The 26,054-nt window shown below is 46.8% G+C and overlaps 1 protein-coding gene across 2 annotated transcripts in view; it reads left to right on the forward strand.

The window, feature by feature from the left end:
• Window positions 1-10,540: 10,540 nt before the first annotated feature.
• The window catches only part of CACNG2 (calcium voltage-gated channel auxiliary subunit gamma 2), a 54,583-nt gene continuing 39,069 nt past the window's right edge, over window positions 10,541-26,054 (forward strand). Inside the window, exons 1-2 of one of the 2 annotated variants that reach the window (XM_074871268.1) lie at window positions 10,541-10,848; window positions 11,395-11,540. In XM_074871268.1, the coding sequence (XP_074727369.1) occupies window positions 11,399-11,540 (142 nt within the window). In that variant the 5' untranslated portion in view covers window positions 10,541-10,848; window positions 11,395-11,398. Of the gene's footprint in view, window positions 11,541-26,054 lie in introns of both variants that reach the window. The other variant, XM_074871267.1, reaches the window with a different exon arrangement.

Genomic DNA, 26,054 nt, shown 5'->3' on the forward strand with positions numbered 1-26,054 from the left:
TGGGAAGAATCTCTTTTCTGTGTTGGCTTCCTTTCTGTGCTTTTGCTAATTTATTTTGATTCCTGTGAAGCGTCACTTTCTCTTAGTCTAACAGTTGTGCATGGCACTGTGTGCTATTTCTAGGACTTTGTTTTTGTGGTGTTGGGTGGCTTCAGTTTGTGGACTGAAACTGGAAGTTTTGGAATTCAGGTTGCAGTTGAAGCATCAGGCGTAAAATCAGCTTATAAGGACAGCAGAACAAAGTGTCTAGGAAAGATGTCTTACAGGGTTAAGATAATGCTTTCCAGTGCTGTTGTCAGGGATCAGGCTGCAATGAATGAAAATGTTAGATAGGGAAGGAAAGCTGGTGTGTTTGGAAGTGGGTAAAAAGTGTGGGTTTCTTGTAACTGAGGTAAATGCAGAGAAAAGGATGCTGCAAGTCTCTGGATGCAGATGTCTGGGGAGGTGGTGGAGGAGGTAAAGGAGCATTCTTGAACAACGTCATGAAACTGGGTAAGGGCAGGAGGACAGTTCTGGTATGAGCAAAAGCAGAGTAATGCAGACTCTGTCATCTAGTATCTGTGCCTATTGAGACCTGGGGATGTTTCCCTTAAGTGGACTAAGTCATTGCTCTTGATGGCCCTCCCAGCTAAGACTGCCAGTAGTGTGGCTTTCCCTCTTCACCGAGACAGAAGTGATCACTGGATGCCGTCTCGGTCCACAACTATTTTGATATCTGATTCCTCTACACTGTCTGTGCCTCTTGCCTTTTTCCTCCCATCTGTTTCTGCACATGGAGGTGTTTAATTATACATCCCCACAATTCTGCTACGCCTCCCATGCTAACAGCCCTCCCCATTACCTTAAGACTGCTTAGATCCCCCCATGTACTTTTCTTTCTGGGATTATAAACTGCTGTCAGAAAAAAAACACTAGTCTTTCTATCCACTACCACCCTCTCCTACCCCTCTCCTCTCCATCTGGTACTAGGGTAGAGCCTGTGCCTTGTTCAGCTGGCTAGTTCTGGCACAAAACTGGACTGGTATAGGAGCAAGAGAGCTGTGCTCATGTTGGATGTGTATCTCTGTGCGGGTGAGGGGCATCTGAGGCAGGCACCCTTTCCTCCTTTTATCAGACTGCACTCATTTATTATACCATCTGTTTTCCCAGTGCCAGAGATGATGCTGGGGATATGTGACTTGGGGCACTCAGGCAGAAACTGGCCTGCACAAGGCCGGCCATGTGTTTGCCTCCTAGCAATGCAGCGGTCAGCAGCAAATTCTTTGCTGCCGCCTCCTCGCAGTATGGGAGAGAGCAAGCGTGGGCCTGGGTGTGTAGGAGACACAAAGAGATGAACTGTGTGAAGGGGGGGGAAGAAGGGGAGAGAGACAGACTAGGGTACATGTGTGTATCAGCTGGAGAGAACTGCGGGAAGGAGGGACAGACAGACAGATGGGCAGAGTGGGGGAGAAGGAAAGAGTAATAGATTGTAGAGAGGGACAGACAGACAGAAGAACTGGGCAGGGGGAGACAAAGAAGTGGACTGGATGGGGGACAGCAAGAGAAAGGCTGTAAAGGAAGGAAAGACAGGCAGATTTGGCAGGTGTGTGGTGTGGAGATAAATGGATTGTCTGTGGGAGAGAGATGTGTGTCAGCTAAGTACTACAGTAATAGGTAAGTGGATAACTACAGAGATGGGGGGGAGCTGTTTATATAGGCCTGTGTAAGGGGGAGCTGAATGAATGACAATGAGGAAGAAGAGCCATAGGAAAGAGGACAGAGATGAAGCAGCAGAACAAAAGAGTAAGTCTAGAGATGAATCATGGGGAAAAGAGAGGCATGGGAAGGCAAGGCAGCCCTCGGAGTGGAAACAAGAACTGGGATCAGGCAGAGGAGAGGAAGGAGGTTCATATGAGAAGGAGGGAGACTAGCAGCACTCGTGTTTTGGGCTGAGGTTTTCTTACTGAGAGAGGATGCAGCACAGAGGTGAGAGCACAATTCCCCAGTACTAAACAGAAGCATTTTTATGTATGCAGGGCTCACTGCCAGTGCCCAGAGAAACCCGGTGGACTGGGGAGTGTAAATGCCACTGTGCTAGTGCAGACTGTTTCCTGCCTGAACTGCATGTGCACTTGGGCATTTGCAACCTGTGGTCTGCCTATTTCCAGTGAATCTGCTTGACTGCTAGGAGCTGTTTAAGATGTCAGCTTAGGCGTTTATTTATCCTTTTCTTCCCCCTCCTCTTGCCCTTTTCCTCACAGTGTACTCTCAATGGAAAAAGGAGACATGAAAAAGCAGTGCCCGTATTCGCAGTCACCTTCTTAATTCTTCCACCTCAGGCCACAGACACCACCTTGGTTTGCTGCCTGACTTGACTTCCCACCCCTCCCTTTGACCATTTTTTTTTCTGTCCTTTCCTCTGTCCTTTTTTATCTCCTCCTTTATCTCTTCCTTCAACTTTCTATCATTTTAAATTTTTACCCTTTCCTGTAATGCCATCCCCCTTTCTCTGTTGTGTTCTAGGCTCCTAATTTACATGCCTTCCCTTGTTGCAGCAGCTTATTCCTTCTGATTGCCCTGTTTCTTTTCTTTTGCTCCTTTTTATCTCTCCCCGATTCCTCCATCTCCTTCTGACTGTGCCTGTCTGCCTGCTTCCTCTCACTCACTGTCTGTCTCTCTTGAACTGGGTTGTGAATTCTGTTGGCATCAGAGCGGGACAAACTGTAAAACCAAGGTTCCCGGAGGGCCAGGTTGTGATCATTTTATTTTTACAATGTCCTTGGATGTGTAAAGGTGTTTGTTTGAGGGGGAGGAGCAGTGCATGTGCTCCATGTGGGAGAAGAGAGAGGAGTGCAGGCCAGAACGAATGAAGCTTATAACTAATATAGGTCAGTTGCAGAGAAGAGTCTCAATGGTCTGTAAAATAGAGAAGTGCTTTTGTCGCTTCAGACTGGCTACTGGAAAGATGGCAACTGAACAGTATTATCTAACAGACACAAGCAACCTGGAAAAGTGTCCTGTCAAAGAATGCAGTAGTGGTGAGCATGGGATGTCAATGTCTAAACATGGAGTTAGAAACCTAAATAGACATATGTGTTTTGCTTTCTTTTTAAAATAGGCCTCTATTCCCAAGGCAGAGAATATCACCTCTCCACAATTTCTATCCATGGTGTGCTCTTCTGTGCATCACCAGTCTAGCATCTGACTGGCTTAATCTGATGTGTTTAACCTACTTAAACTGGTGAAGGGTCTGGAGCACATGTCGTACGAGGAGCGGCTGAGGGAACTGGGGTTGTTTAGTCTGGAGAAGAGGAGGCTGAGGGGAGACCTCATCGCCCTCTACAGCTACCTGAAAGGAGGTTGCAGAGAGCTGGGGATGAGTCTCTTTAACGAAGTATAAGCAATAGGACAAGAAGTAATGGCCTCAAGTTGCACCAGGGAAGGTTTAGACTGGCTATTAGGAAGTATTTCTTTACAGAACGGGTTGTTAGGTGTTGGAATGGGCTGCCCAGGGAGGTGGTGGAGTCCCCATCCCTGGAGGTGTTTAAGAGTCAGGTCAACATAGCGCTGAGGGATATGGTGTAGTTGGGAACGGTCAGTGTTAGGTTAATGGTTGGACTGGATGATCTTCAAGGTCTTTTCCAACCTTGATGATTCTGTGATTCTGTGATACTTCCTCTGTAGGAATTCACATTGGGGATCCTAAACCAATTGTAAAACCAAATCCTAGGAATTCATATATTAGTACTGTGGTCACAATAGACCAGCTGGCTTTCTCTGAAACAGTGTCTAAAGTACATGTAAGTCTCATGGGATGCTTCTGTGACTATGTGGGACTGCAGAAAGAAACCCTTCTCACATTAAAATTGGTAGGCTGTTACTGACATCAGTGGGACCTGGTGATTTTGAATTTTCTAAGATTGTCCACTCACCGAACTCCTGAATAGGTGTTGGAATACATGCTTCTCTAGATTTGTCCCTCTGAAAAGTCAGAGGGACTAAATAACCTATCCCAGACACTAACCATTTCTCTTGTTTTTCTGGGATGTTCCTTCAAGAGTCTCTTTTAATCCTGAGTTATTACTGAGCATCAGAGAAATTAGAAGTTCAATATTCCTCCCCTAATACTCTAAATTATCTGACTGAAGAAGAGCTAGGGATGTCCTAAAGAAGACAAAAGTGTGTACTGGCTTGCAGAAGGGTTACCTGCGTCAGTACCACCAGACCTAGGAGAGCAAGTCTGCCCCATACAGAAGCCCCAGTGAACCTCTGTGTCTGCTGAGGACCAGATGGCAAAAGCTCATGTTTGGGCTGGACTGTGGCTTTAAATGAAGATACTGAATAGATGAGGCTGCACAGGATTCTCTTCTCTGTCCCCATCTGTGACCTTTACACTGGAAGAAAACTTGATATCACAGAATATCGATCAGTGTCAAGATGAACTACCCTCACTGTAGGCCTCACCTTTCCCTCAGCATTCATCATTGTGTTGATACTTCCAGGAAGATTCTGAAAACCTTAAGTTCAGAAAAAAACAAGGCCTTTCTCTTTCTTGTGGTATTCTTTGCAATTCTCTGATTACTGGTATATTCACATGAAAACAGGCTTTTTTCTTCTTTAAGAACCAAACGCAGCCAATGTACATTTCCTCACAGGAGTTTCATAAACCTGTTTGTCAAGAAATAATGACTTTTTAAACTCATGGGTTCTGAAGATGTCCAGGAGAGACCATCCCTTCCATGAGAGGCAGTTCAGGAGTGAGAGTCTATCCTAGTCACAGTCAGTGGATGGATAGACAAAGGCTTTATTGGGAGCAAGACAGTTATTTGTGCCCATATTTCACGCACAATGGGAAGTGAGACCCATTGCTTCTTTGATCCATTCTGGAGACCCTTTCCCTGTGCCTTGACCTTAGAGCAGATTCTGATTACTAAACCCGTGCCATAACCTTTTCACCATCTTTTCCTTTCCTAGAATATGCTTCCAGGGTTGGATGTATGTGGATGTCAGTGGGAACTATCTGTGCCTGGTTTTGGATATGAATGGGAAGAAAAAAAGAGGATTTCCATGAAGGATCTGGGGATACAGCAAAGGAGAAGGAATGGCTGTATGCTTGTGAATAAGTGGGTCTCAGATTTGATTTCTATGGTGTGTGGTTTATGCAGGGGTAAGGGTGTGTAGAGGCATGTATTTATTTATAACATGATGGTCCAGCATGAAGGTAACCTGGGATTATAGATCAAGTGTAGAAAACTGTGTAGTCTGGAGTGGAAAATTACGAGGGACAGCATCTGAGTGGGGAGATAGTGTCTTTAGTTTAGTACAGATATGCAAATACATGAGGATAGGCATGCTGGTGGGAGGGAGGGTGTTCTCACAACTTATTTTCTCTGCTAGTCTTATTCAGGAAGTTTGTATGTATATGTATGCATATATCCTCACTGAGGATACTTTACCAAATACTGGAATTCCAGCTAGAGTGACTTGTTAGCAGCCTGCCCTCTATAGAGCTAATGGGTTGCAGGAATTGATTTTTTTTTTTTTTCCTATTCCTATTGATTAGGAGGCTGCTGTACATACAAACCTCAGCACGGCATGGAAAGAGAAAGGGAGGCAAAGCAGTTCACATCCCAGCAATTTATCATGGTGGAAAATTCATCCTGGGAATCCCAGTCTTCTCTCACTATCTCTTTCAAGTAAAGAAGAAAGCCTTTCCCTTTTTGAAGAAATCAACCCACAGGGCTCATGAGATGTCACTTTCTTTTTCCAACCATCTTCAAGTAGCAAACATTTCAAAGAAGAAACATTTGCATGAGAAAAAGGAGTCTTGCATGGAAAGCACAGTTCTAGCTTCAAGACTCAATCTGGAACAGATTTCTTGGGTATCCATGGGTACCCAACTCATCTATAACAGCACCCAGATACCACTAAAATCATGCAAATACTTTAGCTTTGGTGGGCTTTGCAATTATGTTTTGAATTTTTCAGTGCCTCCACAGACTAATGAACATTTTACTTTGTAAGAGTGTTATGAGGCTAAATGAATTGGTTGCACAACATTTTGCTTGGAAGAAGATATAGGTCAGAAACTGAGGGAGTTATGTATTGCAGCTTTATAACCTCATACTTGATCCCTGCCAGAGTTCCACTCCTGTCTAACACAGAGGGGGTTTATGCACTTTCAGGGCAGGACCAACACCACTTTTACATGGAAACCTACTGGTTTTAATTGTTAGACTTCTGTGCCCTGTATCTCCCTCCTTCCTTCCTCCTTTCTGGTCACAGTGTCACACTAGAGATGACTCTCCTGTAGTATTTGAATATTTGATGTTTAAACCATCTTTTATGTTGATCCTCAAGTTATATGAACCTGAATATAAGAAGAGAGGACCACTGAGGCTTTTTCCATCTGTATTTATCTTCCTATCTCTATCTCATCTCCATCTCCATCTCTATCATCTCCACCTGCAATTGTCAGGCAAAAACACAAATCTTCTTTCCTTAGTTTTCCAGTTTGTTAAATTGGTCTAAGAAAACCACCAGCATGCAGATATTATGTGAATAACGTTTCTTAAGTGCTTTGGGACCCTCAGGTTTGGATGTCAGTGATGACTGCTCTGATCGCTTGCTCTGCTTGTCTAACCATAAAGATATGTGACTTTTATCAACTTTCTCCAGTGAAATCTCTTAAATTTTAATTCTCTTTCTGCATCATATGTCACTTCTATCTTCTCTGCCCCATTGGCTTCTAGTTCTATAATCATCACTGTAACCCCAATTTATTTTTCCTAACATCTCCTCTGCTGGTGCATCTGTCTATTAACACCTCTGCTCTGCCTGCAAATACAGCTGCATCAACTCCTTCTCTTTTACATCTCATTGCAGCAGCTCCTTCTGAGCTGGCCTCCCAGGATGAAGATTCCTAGATACCAGTTTTCATATACTATCACTGTCTGATTTTCTCCTATGTGCTGAAAAGCTCCGCTGCAGCACTCAAGCCACAAACACTCTGTTCAGTTCCATTACCATCCCATGGAGTTGCTTCCGACTTTGTGCCCTTCATCTCCCTTCCTGCATGTTTCTTGTGCCCCTTTTTTCCTACAGCACTGCCCCTTCTCTCCACAAATAGCAGCACTTTTGGTTTGCCATTGGAAGCAGACTTCCTGCAGCTCCCTGTCTCATCAGCTTCTCATTTCAAGTAATTTAAAATGTAATTTAAAATATCTCTATTTCCTCCAGACTATTAATTTCTCTCTCCTTACTCTTCTATAGATGTCATTCTGTGTTGCACTATTCAGTAAGATGTGACTTGTAAAAATCTGCCACAGTGTTTTAATTCTGTATTCTTGTTTTGTATTATCATTTTTAATGATTCTTTGTAGGAAAGATGAAATCTCAGCACAGCATCTAGCCACAGCACAAGCAGTCACACAGGACATTCTGGCATTTGCATTGCCTTTGTTCCATTCTTCTCCTGTGGCGTTTAGAACTGTAGAGGGATTATTGCAAATGGTCTAAGAGTATATAAGTAGGGTAGCAGGAAGAGAATTATTTCTGGAAATTGGGAAGTGTGAGGCAGGAAGCCGTGTTTAGTCCTGATCCTGAGATGTGCTGAGCCCTCCTAGGTCTCACTCCTCTTAGCCAGAGATTAAAGAACTCGCCACCCTGCAAACTTGTCCTTCTTACACTGACAATTTCTTTGGGGAGAACGTGCTCCTCTCCTGTTTCTGTAGTCACTTGAAACCAAACTCACCAAAGCTGTAGAAAAATGTAATAAAGGCAACAGTTCTGAATTGGTTTAGGGGTCTCTGTTTTGGCCCAGCTGCTGCGTCATCCTCTGCATGTGACTGGTTTCATCAAATGTAAACATATGTAATCCTGACATTTCAGCAAGATTTTTCTTGTTATAGATGAAATCTGTAATTTCTCAGAGTGTTGGTTTCCCCTGCAAGCCCAAATCCACAGCCTCTGCAGTGACTGCTTGCTCACCCTACTAGTCTCACCAGGCTCAGATACCAACAGAAGCAAGCTCCTCAGCCCAGAGGCAACCCCTGTCTGTGCAGCTCAGCATACCCTGGCCCAAAGTAACACTACCATTTATAACGGTAAAATAAACACTTAACCACATGGGCTACACAGGTGAGCCCTGAAGATGCATAGCATCACCCCTTCTCTCCCTCTCCTCTTTGAATCACCCTGGTATGTAAGGAGGGGTGAGCTTTCAGAGGGCCTAAACCCTTTTTGCTTTCATTCCCTCCAGCCAGGTTGCTTGTGTGGCATTCCTGGAAGAGTTGTGCTACACTTTTTTGTAGTACAGAGTAATTGAGGACCCCACCTTCCTTGGAGCTATTGAGCTCCACAGATTTCCAGGGTGCCTTTCCCATCCACACATGTGATGTTGGTGCCTGGTGGATTTGAGTGCCAGAATAGCCAGCTGAAGTTTTTTCCTCTCCAGAGTCTTTCAGGTGCCTGGTCCAGCTTTTCTACCCTCCTTTGAAGAATAAGAAGACTTGAATACTGGGGTAGGGTTGGAGAGGAACAACCACCAGCACAGGGGCCACCTCCCCCCTTGCCCATCCTTAGCGGTTTGGCAGCTCCATGAGTGCAGAAAGAGACACCCAGCTCCTGTTGGCAGAGGCCAAGGCCAGGATTCCCCCAGGTGAGGCTAGGGACTGTGTTTGTCCCCCCAGAGTCTGTCAGTTGTCTCAACCTGTGCTGTCTCCTGCCACCCCTCCCTCCATCCCTTCTCCTACCTTCCCCAGGGCCTATCCTGCCTGCTGGTGGTGGTCTGTGTATGGCTGATGCCAGACACCATGAGTGCTTGCTGGTAAACACCTTTACCTTGGTCTCAGCTGTGAGGACAGCCTGGTCTGTGACCTCCAAATGGGGGAAATGATCAGTGGTCTGTAGGGCAGGCAGTGGCCCCCCTGCTGCTTGCAACAGAGCCCTTCATATCCAACAGTCCTGGAGTGGATTGTCCTGAAAGGGCAGCCCCAGTCTGTGCCCAGAGAGGGAGAAGGGAGGAGAGATAAATGGAGTTATGAAATTGCAACGTGGCTGAAGCCCTCCAACTGGTTCAACTTCCCAACACTGCCTTTCCTCAGCCCTGCTCCCCCGCACAGAACATCAGTGAACCTAAAGCAGCTCTTCTGGTCTCTTTTTCACTGAACAGATCTGATCAGAGAGAAACAAAATCAGTAGCATCAAGAATTAGATTATTTCTTTTCTTTATGATTGTTGCATTAATGAGCAGCTGCATGTATAGAACCAGGAGGTGACTAATGTAATTAACCTGGTGTAATGATACTGCCGAGGAAGAGAGAGAGGATTATGACATACTTAGATGTCAGTATTGCACTATTTTGTATATGTTCCCAGTACTATTGGGTTGTGTCTGACACGGGAAACTTAAGGACTGATAGATTTCAGTCTGCATCCATTCAGCTCACGCATCTTTCTGTGTAAACAAGAATGTGAAAGGTGGATCACTTTTGGGGGGCTGGAGGTGGGGAAGGGTTCTTGTTTGGTGGTTCCTTTCCTTAACAAAATAATAGCATAATAATAAATCACCCTTTCTTGTGAAGAATCTTCCCAAAATGTCTGCTTCTTGGAGCAGGCTTTGGGATTTCACAGAAAGCTCTGACAACAAAGTAAGAACGCAGGGATTCACACAACACTGGTCAGGGGGAGACAGGGGGACGGAAAACGAGCAGCACCGAAACATCCGCAACTTGCAGCGAGCCCGAGAAGAGTGAGGAGCAAGCACTTAAAAATCAGAACAACGGCGGTAATAGCAGTGACAAACGCTTGTTTCTAAATTACCCTTCCACGTTACATTTCTCCCGTCTCCTGGGAGAGAAACGGCTGGCTGAAGTTGTGTGCGGGTCTAGCCGCGGTGTGCGGGTCGCACTTGCAGCTCTGGTCACGTACGGCGGGATGCGAAGGAGGCCGAGATGGCGGGGGCGGGGGGCGGCGGTGTGCGGGGAGAGAGGCAGAAAGCGAGAGAGAAGGGAGAGCCCCAGCTCCGCCCGGGGGGAGCAACCCTTGCCGGGGCTTGCGGCGGCGGGCCAGGAGCAGGGCGGGGGGAGGCTGCCCCTCCGCCCCTCCCCGCCTGCCTGCCCGCGCAGAGCGGCGCGGAGCGGCGCGGAGGAGGGCGGCTGCCGCCGGCGGATGCTGGGGCGCGGGCGGCGGGGGCAGGGCGGGCAGGGGCAGGGAGCTGTCCTTCAGCACCGCGGGCCGCCGCGCGCCGCCCGCACCGCCGCCGCCCGGGGAGCCGTCCTGCAGCACCGGCGGCCCGGCGGCGCCCCTCCCGGCCCGCCGCCGCCGCCGCCCGGGGAGCTGTCCTTCAGCACCGCCGCGGGGGAGCCGTCCAGCGCCGCGCCGCCGCCGCCGCCGTCTTGATGCAGCAGTAGCGGGGCCCGGGAGCCGCCGGGGGCCGCCGCGGGGCAGGGGGTGTCGCAGCCGGGCTCCGCTCCGTGCCCCCCGCCCGGGAGGGGCGCCGCGCCTGTGCCCCCTCCTTCCCCCCCCCCCCCCCCCCCCCCGCCCAGGAGCCCCCCTCTCTCCTCGCCCACCTCCGCCGGGAGCGAGCACCGCGGCTGTGCGGAAAAGCCATGGGAGGCAAGACCTCGGCACCTGTTCAGCTGAAATCAAGGGCTTACAGTATACTGGGCAGTCTGGCTTGGTGGTAGGAGCAAGCGAAAGGAAGGAGAAGAAGCGAGAGAAAGTGAGAGAGGATTGGAGCGACTGCCGCTGCCGGGAAAAAAAAAAAAAAAAAAAAAAAAAACCCAAACATAAAAACCCAAGGAAGATAACTGGGAAGGAAAAGGATTTTCATGGCGCAGGCTGCAGAGCTAAGCAAGAAGACTGAAGGTTGCATCTCTGCTCTTACAGTCTCTAACTGTCTAGGTCCAGATAATGAGAGATTGTGTTGAGGATGCTGCTGCTGCTCCCCTGTTCACTGTGGAAGCCATCTCCAAATTAGCCATTACATATGGAAACTGGAGACCAGAATTTTAGAAAAAGGGATTAAGGCGTCTCGTTTTGGGGGGGGTTTTCTCTTTATTTGTTTGGTTTTTCTTGGTTCTTTTCTCTCTTTTTTTTTTTTTTTCTTTTTCCTTTTTCCTTTTTTATATTTCAACCAGAACGTTTCCAATTTAAAAGGCAAGCCTCTTCCCGTGTGGTCTTTCTAATTTACACTCTTTTCCGTGGGCTTTCTTACCTCCCTTTTTTGATATCTATCTCTCTATATATACCCATTATATTATTAGTCGGAATTATTATTCTTTTATTTTATTAAACACACACACCCCAAGAATCAGAAGGCGGTTGGGTATTTGTATAATGAAGAATTATGGGGCTCTTTGACAGAGGTGTTCAGATGCTTTTAACCACCGTTGGTGCTTTCGCTGCCTTCAGCCTGATGACCATAGCTGTGGGGACCGACTACTGGCTTTACTCCAGAGGGGTTTGCAAGACTAAAACTGTCAGTGAGAACGAAACCAGCAAAAAGAACGAGGAAGTCATGACCCATTCTGGATTATGGAGAACCTGCTGCCTGGAAGGTATTTGATTCTGGATGTCGCCCCCCCCCCTTCCCTCTCCCACCACCTCATGTTTTTCCCCCCCTCCAAATAAATCCCTCCACATTCCACCATTTTCTCACTTCATTCCTTTCACCATGGATTGAGAGTGGTGTGCTCAGTTACTTAGGGCACAGAGGCAAGAAGACAAGCTAAACCTTCTCTGCTCCATTCTCTTCTCCCTTCCACTTCCTCATGCTCCCCCCCGCTCCTTCCCCAAAAATTCACTTCCCCCTCCAACTGGAATAATGTGTGTGTTGTTACAAAAACACCTTTCAAAAAACAGCTGTGCAGTCTGCCTGTCTTCAGATTGTTTGTATTGTCTGAGAAAGCAATGGCAAAATGCTGTATTATTGCTGTGCTCCAGCTGTAACCACAGAGTGAAATAGTTGCTCTCTTTGCAAATGGCTTATTTGCAAAGACAAGACTGGGAGTGAGGGGCTCTGTGTGGAAGGGGTGACTGCAAAGCACTTTGGATGCAATTATTAGTTCACTTCAGGAGGGAAAAAGAGAGAAAGGGAAGCAACCCTGTTATGTCCAAAATGCCTCATACAGTAAATGTAACGATTCCAGTCATCTCGAGCAGAGTTCAGAGCATTTCATAATGTCTATAAGCAACCACATCTCACTGGGCTGGGTGCAGAGGGGTCTAGTTGGTGGCTGATTGGTTTGGTTTGGAGCTGGGATTTTTCCCGTTTGTTTGTTGTTGGGGGGTGGTTTTTTGTTTGGGGCTTTTTTTTTTTTTTTTTTTTTTAAGGTTTATGGTAAAGGCTAAAAATAAAAAAGTCTCTGAATGGAAAAATCAGCCTAAGTCTGATGTGGTGAACCTGAACAGCAACTCAGTGACATGTCTGATGGCAGAAGAGACACTGCCGCAGCCAACTTCTGGAATCTGATGACCCTAAGGGAGGGGGAAAGAAAAGAGTGATTAACTTTTAAATATGTGTTGCTCAGTACTGCTATTGGCATACGTGTGGGCTGGGGAGGTGGTCTTCAGCCTGTGCTGGAGGGATAGGGGCAACCGATGTAAATGCGTGGTTTATGTTACACACGTAACGAGAAGGAGAGAGCGAGAGCACAAGAGCGCACATTACAGCCCATTGTAAAAGCCCTGTTTATGAATCAGCTCCCAGCTGGAGGGTGGGCTGCTGGGGGTTTATGGACATCCAGGGATAATGTCTGTCGGTGTCCACCAGAGCTGGGTGTGCCTGGAGCTCCCTGATGGGAGAGATCGGGGAGTGGGTACCGCAGAACTGATTTTCTAAGACCGGCACTGGGAGATGGAAGGCAAGGGGGAGGGGGGAATAAACTATGTATGTCCTGATGTCTCTCACCAAAGCAAGCTAAAGCTGCTGTTTGGAAATGGTTGTGTCCGGGAAGAAGCGTGAATTTCCCCCCTGTTCTTGGTGCAAACGGTTGAGTGATGGCTGGACATGTTTTGAATAGCTAAGTGACTTCATTGAGCGATGGTCTATTTGACGCATACTGCATTTAGTGCCCTTTGTCAACCCAAACTGCTGCCTTTTAACATATCCTGCAGAGGAGCTCTATGCTGAATACTATATGCTGTCTCCATGCCAGAAAATCAATAGCAGTAAATTAATGGGGGATATTTTAAACACACTCGCTCACACACACGCACACATTTCCTCCAAATAGATAAATATATAGAGGTATATATTAAAAAGTGGAAATCCTTTCAAACAGCTATTCATTACAACCAGGGGAGGGGACCTGTCCTTAATTAAAAATTAATGATAGAGGGAAGGGAAATAAAAAAAAAAAAGGAAGCCCAAATGCAAAGCCATGCAAGGAAGGGAGGCTGCAGGTAAGAACTCCCTTCCCGAGCCATGTCCCCAAGCTGGAGGGTGGAGGGAGGCTGGCGTGGAGACAGGAGGTATGAGGACCCCGGCCGGGAGAGGCAGTGGATTCAGATCATGTCTATCTGCCCAGAGAGCCGTACCCAGAGGGACATGGTCTGAGGGGGAGGAGGAAGGGGCGGGTGAGGTTTGTCAGATCGGAGGAGCTTGGGGCTCCTTCTCCTTTACATCTGTCAGGATCCCACAGGCACTGTGGAGAAGTGGCTTGCATGGCAAAGGAAAGTGCCAGGATGCTGCCAATTAAAAGCTCCAAAGTGCTCCCAGCCCCCTCAACACTGTGCTGCCAGCCCAGTCCCTCTGCCCTCCCTGTTGATGCTCTCCAGCAGGCTCAAACTGCAGCCCTGCACAAGGTGTGTGAAATGCATCCTGAGCACAAGCTGCACGGCCCTGGCAGGGTGCTCTCACTTGCCCCAGCTGTGTGAGGGTTAGGCTGGCCCATTCCCCCAGCCCCTGGATGCTGGGCAGAAGTGGTGAGTGGGTTAGGAGGGTGCAATGCACCACACAGGAGCTGAGACCATCTCTGAGTCCCTAGCCTGAGGGCACAGGTTGCACCAAAACTTGGAGAAAGGCTTGGTAGCATGGTAGCACGGGCCTCTCAAGCAGGAGGCAAAACCAGCCCTACAGGCCCATGCTGAGCAGGGTCTGGGCACGGGTTTGCCTCATGGGGTGGCACAGCACCGGTCTTGAACCACCGCTGCCGGGATGCCTCCACTTGGCTTCCCGCAGCCCACAGCCCACATGGGCTAGTGGCTGGCACTCTCTTGCTCCCAGGACAGCACAGACAAATATCTCTGATAGCCCCTGGACAGCAGGCCACTTACTGTCATGTCTGATCACCTTAGAGGGAGTTATCTTATTTCTCGGCAGCAGAAATCAAAAAGGTGTCCCTGGTTGACTCGCTCTCCCTGGTGAAAGCTGCCTGCTGGTGAGTGGGAGGGAGAAGGGTGCAGCAAAGTCTTCTTTCCCCCATGATGCAGAGGGTTGCCAGGTTTGTGGAGAGAAGGTCTTGGTCCCAGGAGGGTGGAAGAAGGGCAAAACCCTTGGACTCTGCTTACACCGTGTCCATGGTGTGGCACAGTCACCTGACAAAGGGTGAGGGACAAACAAGCTTCTGCTGCCTGGGGTGGGTGTCAGGGCAGGTGTACAGGGTGATAGGAGCTAGTGAAGAGGAGGGCAGAAGGCTTTATAACAAGAAAATAATCAAAGAAAAGCCCAAACTGCCTCTTATTACTGGTAGAAAACCTCTGACGAGGTTGCCTTCATTTTTGGGGATGTGGGGGAACGCTGGCACTAGTCAACACTGTAGGCTGTCAGAGATGGTGGACTCCTGGTGTTCAAAATATTGTGCTAAATTGTCTTTCCTCTTCTTGGCCAAGATATCCAATAGCAAAAATGGACATGGGGACTTAGTCTCGGGCTGTACGCACAGATACGCTGCAGTCAGAGTTGCAAGTTCCTTTTGGAGAATTTGGTCCCCAGGCTTCAAATTTTCAGATTCCCCTCTTTTCAGTCATTCTGTTCCCCACAGTGGACTTTCAGTTAGCATTTCAGATCTTTGTATTGCTCCAAAGAGAAGTGTCATTTGCGATATTCCTCCTCTAATTGGGATTTCTTTTCTCCCTTTCTTGTGTCCTACAGTGAGCCCCTGCTCCACACTGGGGCTAAAGCAGAAAGGTGCTGTTGGTTCGCATTACTGCAGATCACACTTCTGATTTTTTTCCTAATCTTCCTTGAGATAATTCTTTCTCAGACTTTGGGGTTGGCCAGATATGTCCCTGGGCCATTGAAAAATCTTTGCCCTTCAAGGAAAATGGCCTTTCTCAGCCCTTCAACTGCGTAGACACAAAACACACACGTACACCAAGCAATTGAGATCCGCAAGCTCATGCCACACATGGATACTGCACCTCTTACAACTTTGAAATGGCTGTGGATCTTCCAGCCTAATTCCTTCTTGGCATCGAATGCTTTAAAACCACTTCTTATTATGACTGATGCCTTGTCTAATTCTTTCATTAGCTCCTGTAGATCTCCTACAGGATCTCAAAAGTGAGCAACGATGCCTTATCAGGGTCTTATGAAGCAAGCAAATGAAATGTATTTTATATCTGTAGGTTATTGGTTTTGTCATGTTGTCATTATTATTAGGAAAGGGATAGGTCTGGGAGGCTTTTATACCAAGAAGGAGGGAGAGAAGAGTCCAGGGCAGGCAGGCATGAGTGATGCGCATGGGGTTAGACATCCCTGTAGATCTGACTGGTGTGAAGGCAAGTAATTGAACGAATGTTGGTGCAGAAAATAATTCCTGCCTAGAGACCCTTCCCAAGGAAAATTAATGAGCTGATCTGTTCCCTTTCCAGCTTGTTATATCTGAACAGCACATGAGAGTTAAGTGCAGTTCCAGCCTTTGCAAAAATGAAGAGCTGACAGTGAGGCAAGGCACTGGCAGTGGACAAGCTCCTGCCAGACAATTCTGGCGCTGCGTTGCCTCCTCATGCTGCCTTCTCCCACTGCTGTTTGCTCCTGGGCCACCTCTTTCCTTTCACACTCATCTTATGCGTGTTTTTTTCCTTATCTTCCCTCTTACCTTTCCCTATTTCCTTTCTTTTACCCTTCATTTCTGTCAACATCCCTAGTTTTGCACTGCAGAATTGCCTGCCGTCCTACTTCCAAGGATCCACAAATCTACTGAGGTCCTTTCCCCTGACTCTTGCTGTCCTAATCCAGGAGCTTTTTCAAACACTCAGTGAAATAGCAGTATTTTAAGTCAGGGTCTCCATGTCTTTGTGGTTCAGGACCGGGAGCAGCCTAGCACAGCCCTGAGATGCAGCAGGAGGCAATGGCCCGGCACATAGCTGATTGCTGCTGGCATTGCATCTGCCGGGGAGAAGGAGGATGAAGAGCTGGACAGGCCTTGGATGAAGAGGAAGACAAAGGATTTTAAAAAGTGGGGTGGCAGATGGTGAGGGAGAATTACTTGGGATCCCAGACTTGGGTGGGTTTGGTTCTCCTCTCATCTTAAATACACACCTGACTGTAAGTCACTGTAAAGGCAAGGGTTTGAGGGGCTGAGACCTGCAAGCTCAAATCCTTTGTAAGCTTTGACAAGGAAATGCTCTTCCTCACCAGTGAGTTGATAGAACTGACTTTTAAATTGCTTTTAAATTATGAATCTTCTACTGACAGAGAAAGAGGAATGGGTTAATATTGTCCTGAAATGCACCAGCAGTTGCCTTGCTGAAAAGAGTGAGAGCAAAATGCAGTGGGAGGGACATGGAGGTGCAGTGTGGCAGCAGTAATGTATAAAGAAATTACACAGAGCTAGAACAAATGTCTCTTTGCCAGGGAGACCAGGAGCTATTCCCATCCAAGGGTTCCCTTTTAACCCGTTCCTTTACCCATGCATCCCTCTGAGCCCCCGTCTCACTTTGCTGCAGTTTGGCACAAGCTAAGCAAGAGTTTTGGGGGAGGAGGACTGCTGAGGTTTGACAGCAGAATCTCCATATTTATTTAATTTAAAAGCAGTAGCGACGAGGTTGCCGGGGGGAGCAGGGAACATTTCAGTCTCTCAGATGTCTCTACCCCCTGCCCCTGTTTTAAGAGCAGATTCCCAATCAAGCATACCCGGTTTATCCCAGGGGGAGCCCTTGCTGCTCCATTCTGCGCTGCTTCTCCCTTCCATATTGCACTCGGTGTCAGGGGGTGCACTGCTGCTGCCTTTCACGGACATGAAACCTTCCCCCTTGCAGGGGGCTCTCGGGGAGGGAAGGGGGCTACTGTCTGGGGAATGGGTTAGCAGCAGGGCTCTCGCTCCATCTCCTCCCCTCGCAGACCCCATCCCAGGGTGACAGCTACCCGGCAGGAGAAACAAGAGAGCACAGAACAGGTCAGGCATACACAGAACATATTGTAAACGCAATACACCTAAAAGTTATTTTTCCCTCGCCTCTACGACCCCAGCTTTTTCCTCGCCCTCCATCTTTGACTTATTCTATCCATCTCCATTTTAATTTGTTCTTGTTTCCCTCCCCTGCTTTTCCTCTTTATTTTCCCCTTTCATCTTCATGTCTTTTCTGTGCTTTCTCTCAAAAGCAGCTTCTCCTTCATTATTTCTCCCTGTTTCCCTCCAGGTTCTCCAAGGCCCATCCCCCTTGCTCTTTCCTCTGTTACATTACCTTGTCCTTGCTGTCGTCTGTCCCCTTTGCTCCTGCCATCTCATCTCTCTGTCCTCTTTTCTTTCTGCCATCATTTCCCCCTGGCTTTCCCCTATCTCACATACAGTCACTCCCACCAGCTGAAGGACCCTATCCTTTTGGAGCTGTGCTGCCTCTGTGCTCTAAAGCAACTCTTTTCCAACCACTATCTGGCTCTCCCCCTTCTTTCTCCAGCCAGCATCCCCCCTTCTTGAAGCAGTGTATAACACCAGTTGCTGTCGATATCTTCTCTTGCCCCCAGGGCAGCCCAACTACGTCTGAGGGGGCTGAGACCCAAGCCCCTCCTTTTGCTCCCCTCATTGCTCATTGCCTGTGGTCAAGCTAACATCCCTTCACTTTGCTGCCTCCAACCTCCCATGGCTGGAGGGCTCACTGGCAGCTCAGCTGATGAGCTGGCTCATCTGCATGCAGCGAGCAACTGGGCTGGAAGGAACTCATGGCAGCCCTAAATACCCTCCCTGGCAACCCTCAGACATGGATCAGGCCAGGATCCAAATGGAAAATAAGGGTCTCTGTAGCCATAACCCTGGGGCAGTTGTGCACTACAGTGAGGGATCTCCGGTTGTCAGGAAGAAGTATCTCAGCAAGCAGTCATCCTTTTCAAGCTGTTTACAGGGGAATGATTTCCTCTGAGACTCTCAGGAATGCCTAAGGGGGTGAGGTGACTGGGGCTGGGGTCTTCATGCCCAGCGGATCTCAACGATCAGCTGAATGAACCTCAGTGAGTCAGGTCAGAGGGTACCGCTGGCTGGTGGGAAAAGGGGGACTGCATACCATGCAGGGCTCTACAGGAACCACGGCAGCTCACTGGATGCCAGAAACAGGGATATTGCTGTTAGTGGCCCAGCGCAGCACATGGCTGTAGACCGAAAACCCACCACCAGCAAGTCCCCAGATGTAAGGAGTAGAGCACGGCGGATAACAGAGAGTGCAGGAGCAAGGGCCATCCAGGGTGGGGTTTGCAAAGTCAGAATAGGGTTTATAAAAGGGAGGACAGGGACAAGGAGGAGTAGGAAAGACTGTGTGTGTGAAGGCAGCCTGCAAAACTAGATGTGTTTGCCTGGAAAAGGAGGTTAATGAGAGGGAAAGTGATTGGATTGTATTGAATAATGAATGGGCTAGAGAAGATGGATCAGTAGCTCTTGATTTCCCCATTTTGTAACACACAGACAAGAGGACCTGACGTGAGTCACCGGAGACCCAGTTAAAGCTTTCTCATTTGATGCGTATCAGGGCTGTGGAGCTCATTGCCACCGGAGCTCCTGTGGCCAAGATTTTAACAACATTTAGCAAGCAAGTGGGCATTTACAACAGAGTTCACGAAAATTAAGCATCCTCCTAATGGATGTGAATAGCATTTTGGGTGTTTTGTAATTCAGCAATTAAGCCAGTCGCCATAAAAACTAGGATAACATTTCACAAGGGCAGTCTATCCCCTATCTGACTGCCATGTGGTTCTTGCCTCTTCCCTGAAACATTTGTCAGGGATTAAACGGAGCTCAGATTTACTTTGTCTGGCATTTCTTTTGTTTCTAGATGCTATGCTATGCAGTTGCAATATAAGATGCAAACTAGGCCTGCGTTTCTGCTGGTGTCAATGACTGCCCTAATTTGACAAATTAACAGCAAGTTTAGATATTTCTATCATATTTTTCTAGGAAAGATCTGGGATAGAGAGCAATTAAGAGCATATGGAATTAAGTGGAGTCCTTTTTCTTCACACCCCAGGGTATAAAGTAAGTGGTTAGCAATGAAGGTGCTATATATGTGCAAAGAATTATTATTGTTGAAGTCCCTGCTTCCCAGAAAGCAATAGGCTTTGGGTCTCTTTGATGCTATCATGACTAAATTAGAAATGAGGTTGTCTCTTTTCTCTTGTATCTGTGGAAATGATTACTGAACTAGCGTCTGATGACGTCCAATACTGTAGTGTTTCTATGCACAAGAGATGAAGGCCTGATTCTCCCCACGTTTGCACTGATGCAACCCCACTGACTTGGATAGAGCCACGCTGCTTACGTTTCCATGTAGGCAAGGGGAGGAGACGAGGCTGAGGAAGGTCTGTGCATGCTTTAAACAACCATGCCCCCGAGGTCACTGCGTGTCCCCACTTTGCCAGTGCCTACTTGACAAACCAGGGGCTAAATTCACTTTCAGTGAGAGTGGGTGCGACAGCCCCAAAGTTAATGAGATTTGGCATTTATTTATGCCAACTGTTCATCCTGTCCAGCAGTTTCCTTTTTAACTATTTTCATTTTCATCATCTTTCACCCTCATTAGAAAAATTCAACCTGGCTGCCTTCCCTGTGGGGCGAAAACCCTCTTACAAACTCCTCATCTGGGATCAGCAAGCATGTAAAATGGCAGAGGTGCCCATGAACCCTGTGGCATTCACCTTTCTCTTTTTCTTCTTTCTGCATTTCTATCTTTCATTGAATCTCTTTTATTTACTGACAGTTTTCTGTCTCCCAGCCCCATTTATCCTCTTTGTGTTACAGAAAATCTCTCCCATAAAATTCCAAACTACACAATCAGAGTTTTCATAACAAGCCCAGCAGGATAGGTGAAATCTGCTTCTGTTTCTGTGGCACAGGCCACTGAAGTTTTTATGCTAGCTTCCTATCAAATCTATAACTCCCCAGAGAAGCATATGGACTTTATCCTGTACCTCCTATTCCCCCAGAGCATATACTCCTACCTGCTAGCTCTGAAAAACAGAAAATGAGGATGGTACACAAAAACTCGAGAATGCAATGCCATCCTATCCATGGGTAGGAATTTTTCTGATGTGTGTTTTTGCTGGAAGCAAACAACTATAAATTTCTGATTTAGCTTGTTGTGTAAAGTATACATTCTGTCAAATAAAGAATAACACTATCCACCTCCCTCCCCTGGATTTTCTATCCCTTTCTGATTTTTCTCTTTCTATTTCTCAGTTTTCATTCTCCTTCTGAACACAATTTTTTTTTTAAGGTCTGTTTTATTTTTCTCCACCCACTGCTTCATAACTACATTTCATTCTTAAATTTGCTATCACTCAGAGAACTTCTCTCTTTCTTCAGGTCTTGTTTATACCGCCAGTGTAGCTGCAATGCAATGGATCACGCTTGAACACTGAATATTTCCCAGGTTTATGGTCATGTTCATTCAGTAGCATAGACCAAGCACTGTCAATCAAACCACTTTTGATCCAACCTTATTTGCTGACTCCTGGAACCTTCCTGTGACCTGTCCATTTAACAAGTAAATTTCTGAGAATCTGTTCCTGGAGCTTTATTTCGTCCTGAAGATGTTGCCTCATACTTTTCCTCTTAGTTTCATTTTTTTTCATTTTTCGTTTCAATTTTTCTTCATTCTTTCCATCAGTCCCCTTCAGAATTCACTGTTTCATCTTCCCTTTTTCTCCATGTCTCGTGTCAGCCATTTTCTCCCCCAGCCCTCACCCCTGATGACATTTCTTCTCTTCCCTTTGCATTTCTAGTCTATAGTCCTCCTGGGTAGGAACTACTCCTCGTGATCCTGTTCCGTTCAGCTTCTATGGAGAGGTGGTGGAAAAGGATTGACAACAAAGTCTGTTTGTGTGTGTGTGTGTGTGTGTGCACATGCACATGTGCATCTCCTTTCAGATACAGTCAGTACGAAGGCTTGGTGGTTGAGATGAAGTGGCCTGGCTCTGCCTTTTGCCTTCCAGACAGCCATGAGGAGTCATTTCCGAATGCAGATGCCCCCTAGAATTGCCTTCAGAGTACAGGGCCTCAAGGGTTCAATCATGAAGAATTTCTGCTGCTTCCTTTTAGATTCAGGCATTGCCCTTTTCCTTAGGCTGAGGGTCATGGGTTTTTGAAGGGCAGTGGCAGAATCATGAAAGAAGACATTTTTCTGTTGCTCATTTTTGAGAGAAGGAGTGAATGAACTGTGATAAATATTTTTCTGTATGTAGCTAGAGCTGTCTCAAAGAAGTGACAGAGGAAACAGATGGCAGAGGCCCTTTATAGGCAGCTGCTGTTGTCTCTTAAGGTGTCATCATCACAAGAAAAGTGGTTGTAATTGGGGGACTTCAAGATCAGTAGCACCTGAAAGGACTCAAGCAAAAAAGAATGTCATCTCACGTGAAGGCAGGTGGGGGAGAGAGAAATCAAATATTCAGAGACTAAGGAATGGTGCTTGAGAGGTGAAATAAAGTAGAGGGAATAGGTTGAAGCAACTATGAAGTTCTGGTGAATGACATGACCACAGGATGGATGGTTTCCCTGCATTTGGGAATTCATGCTTGGCCATTGTAGGCAGGGTGAAGAGCTTTAGAGTATTTTGGGGAAAGCATGAGGGGCTGGTGACCAGAGGAAGCAACTGAGTGAGAGACAGAGATCCCCAACACACTGTGGAAATGCAGCTGGGGGAGAGGAAAGGTCCACGAATAGCTGTCTCCAGGCTCCTATCTCCTCCAACTTGCTTCAGAACACCCCTGCAGTGTGTGCTCTTGGAATGGGGGAGTTCTACAGTTTGGTGTAGAAGCCTCTGCCACAGATATTCCTCAAATAATTTGCCTGCCCAGAGCCCTATCATCTCAGTGTATGCAGCACAAAGAGAAATTGACCTGTAAAATAACAGAAGTGGAGACATGTAGCTGCTCCCTCAAGAAATAACCAGGACTAGGTTCCTTCATGTCTTCCAGGCCTGGAGGGATTGTACAGTGGGCTAGACCCCTAAGCCTTCCAGTCATGGAGTTATATAAATCTCTCCTGCTCCCCTTGTATCTCCAAAAGTAGGAGCCATGTATTCCTTTCAAGTAGGACAAAATTCACAGAAAAGTTCAATAGGAGGTTTGGGAGGAAACCAGGGAGGATAACAGGGTCTGTCATGAAGTGCAAGGGTTTGGGGTCACAGCACAGCTGTGAACAGGCTTGGTGTTGAAGACTAATTGGACCTGAATGTTGCACAGTGTCCTCTAGCTGACACACCTCAACTATTGCCACTGTATTCAATAGTCTCAAAGGAAACAACTGGCAAGGGCAGAGCAGAGCAGTGCAGTTTTGCTGTTGGGAAAGGGAGCAACAGAGAAACTAGTATGTCTACCCTGCTGAGAGAACTGCAATGCAAACAGCAGCACAGCACACAGGAAAGGCATGGGATTGACAATTTTCCTAAATTTCAGGTGACCATCTAATCATTGCACCACTCTTCCCCAATCATCACTCCACTCTTCCCCTCTTCAGTCATCACTTTGTCCATGTGTTCACAGGAAAGTGTAACTCAGAAAGGCCAAGAACAGCTTTCCAGGAATTAATTCCAGGGGCTGTCTAAGATCACAGGAGAAAGGTGTTTTTCTGTGTGCTGCATCATTACAGCTTGGCCCACATTTACAGGAACAGCGAGGGGGAAAGCATTCAGAGCAAAGCAAGACTGTGAGAAAGAGCACTGTGAGGATGTAAAGGCACCAGGGCCAGGGAGGATTTATACTCTTCTGTAGAAACTGAGGAATGGGTTGTTTCTGGGAATAGACTGACTCAGCTGTGGAGGAAAGCATCTGCGTGAGGGGATGGTTGGGGCTGGAAGGGTCTGTGGCAGCTGGAAAGCAGAGCTGGTCAGAAGGAAAAGCAAAAGGGGACCCAAGACTTGGCCACAGCATGACATGGGGAGGTGGTAACAGGAATGCAATGTGAGAGCTGGAAGGAGATAATTGAGAAATATGGTCTGAATGAGGAGGGTGAGTCAGGAAAAACCCTGGGACTCAGAGGTAGGAGAGACTTGAATTGCTGAGAGCAGGAGGAATATCAGAGGGAGCTGATGGATGGAGAGACAGACCTCCTCATCCACTTTCTCTGCCTTGTGGAATGGGACAGATTTTCACTTGTCTGATTCCAGCATCTGCTGCCCCTAAAGGCCTTTTCTCCCTCTCCCCCTTGCTCCATCCCATGGGAGAAAGAAGAGTTTAGACACATACAGACACGGCAGGATCAATCACAGAAACCAACAAGCCATGGACCTGCAGCAATTTGGAAAAAGTGACGAGTGTCTGTGGCTCCATGCGGTAAAGTCTGACAAAGGAAAGTTGGAGAGAGGAAGAATCAAAGGAATTGGAGTATAAAATTTTTGTCCTAACTTGGTGATGCCAAGAAATTTATCTATGTAGGCAACTTCAGGCAGACATGGCCACCTCCTACACTGAGGCTCTCTGGTGGTCTCACAGCTGTAAGCACATGAATTTGTCCTTCTCCTGGAGATGTGGGGTACAGTTTTCATGGCAGAGAACCCATGATTTGGCCAAATTATCTTTGGTAAAGCAGGAGAACCAAAACTTAATGCTCCTCTCTGGCTGCTGCTCTTCGGCAGAGGGTTTCTGAGTATTTCACCTTTTATTGCCGTTGTGCCATTGCGGCTGCAACAAAAAGTTTCACGTCGGGTGGAAACACCTTTATGCTAGACGCAGTGCATACACAAAAGCTGTCATCCCTACATCAAAAAAGTGACAATCTAAGATGACAAATGACATATGAAAGGCAGCAAAGCAGAAGAGAGCAAACGTGTAGAACTTGTTTCTGCATTGTTGCTTTTGACATCGGTAAGAGGGTATTACACCTAGAACTGACTTCATCTCCTTCTCCAGGCAGAGCAGAATGCAGAACAAGGCATGTCTGTGCAGCACCAGGCAGTGTCAGAAGGTGATACTCAAATACCTCTAAGCAAGCTAGTTTGGGTATTTCAAGCCCTAATGGCTACTCAAGCATGGTGCTCTGCGCAGGCAAATTAGGAGTGTGTCTGAGAGCTGTCAGGATGCAGCGCTTACTCAGGTGTGCTGCTTCCAAGACCCGTGCAAGGTCATATTACATTGTGCCATGGAGACTTATAGTAAGAACCTCTCTCAGCTCTCAATCCAAATCTAATTCCCATATCCCCATAAAGGCATGCCCTTGTGGTTGGAGGGTTTTTTCCCTATACTTGGTGATCACAGGTGGTCTGTAAGGGATGAATGATCACATTTTATTCTGTTCCTATGGGAGAGGTACTTTATTATTTGGAGTTCTGAGAGGGAGCTTGGTCCCAGACACATATCTCCAAGTGCTTGAGAAATCTGGAGCCAGAAGGTGCCATCACAGCTGGATTTCCCCTTCACAGTTTTAGCAGGCAGGGCTGAAGGACACAGAGATTAATCTCTGTGTGACCTGCAGATCCTGTCCTTTCACATGAGGGCTGAAGCTTGCTGAAGAGGCAATGCTGGAATGCTTTTGCCCATGTGTTATCTGCCCTGGGGATACACAGCCACTTCCATCTCTGAGGTTGGCACTTACCAGTGAAAATTCATTGAATTCATGACAAAACTGCAGGATTTACCAACAAAGAAATAGTTTGTTCTGAAAATAAATACAATCTGATCTGGAGGTGGTAATTTACTCAGACACCCAAGAGATCACTTATTTTGAGTATCTTGTTTAATTCTCACTGAGACTGCTAGTTTTATGTCATTCTTGATCTTAGTATTCTTGGAAAATGGTGTAATATGTTACATGGCTTCTTCCCCATAGTAAAAACAAAGGACAGGACTGAAGGAGAGGAAAGCTCCATGGCCATCACTTCACTGATCTGCACCAGAGCAGGGACAGAGGTTGAACCCACATCCAAACAAATTCTTAAGACCTATATGAAGCCCTGCTCTTCTTTGGGATCCACGTGAAGAACTAGATCTCTGCAACAGATACACAGTCAGTAGCTTTTCCCAAATAATGAACTAATCATAGATACTAAAAATAGGCTGCATTGGAACATCAGTTCAGCCATTTGGAATGTAGAGCAAACGGCACTGAATGTGTTTAATGAAGTGAAAGAGCTTTGGTTTTAATCACTCAGCTATTGATAAATTGTTGATGGGTGATCAAATGTGGACTTTGCTTTCAAATGTTGCGACTTTATGAACCTGTCAAGACCCTCTTAAGCCACTCTTGTTCCTTTCATTGCTAATGTAGTAGGACTTCCTGCCCTTTTCAGGGCCTAAAATAAGAAGAATTCTAATGTCATCTTTTTTTTTTTTTTTTTTTTTTCCGGATAACAAATATTTAGCCTCTGGGCCAGTGATCAGTTTTCAGGAATAAATGTTCATAGTTGTACAAAATCAGACCCTGTGAATTGGGTTGGATATGTGAGAGAAGATGACAAGATGGGAGACAGATCAGTTCACATGTCTACATGCTGTTAGGAGAATAACACCAGGGCATTACATTAGGAGGATGGTGAGACTGAATGAGGGAGAATCTGGTTTTTAATTGCACAGCAGCAAAATGAGTAGGGAATTGGGGTAGAGCCTACAGCTGAGGGGAGATTTAGTTTTCATGCAGGGAAGGAAGTGAGCTGGGACCTCATGGATGTTATGCCAAGGGATATGCAAAAGGAATAAGGGAAACTGAGACTCT

This window comes from Strix uralensis, chromosome 5, assembly GCF_047716275.1.
Source record: "Strix uralensis isolate ZFMK-TIS-50842 chromosome 5, bStrUra1, whole genome shotgun sequence".
NCBI lineage: Eukaryota > Metazoa > Chordata > Aves > Strigiformes > Strigidae > Strix > Strix uralensis.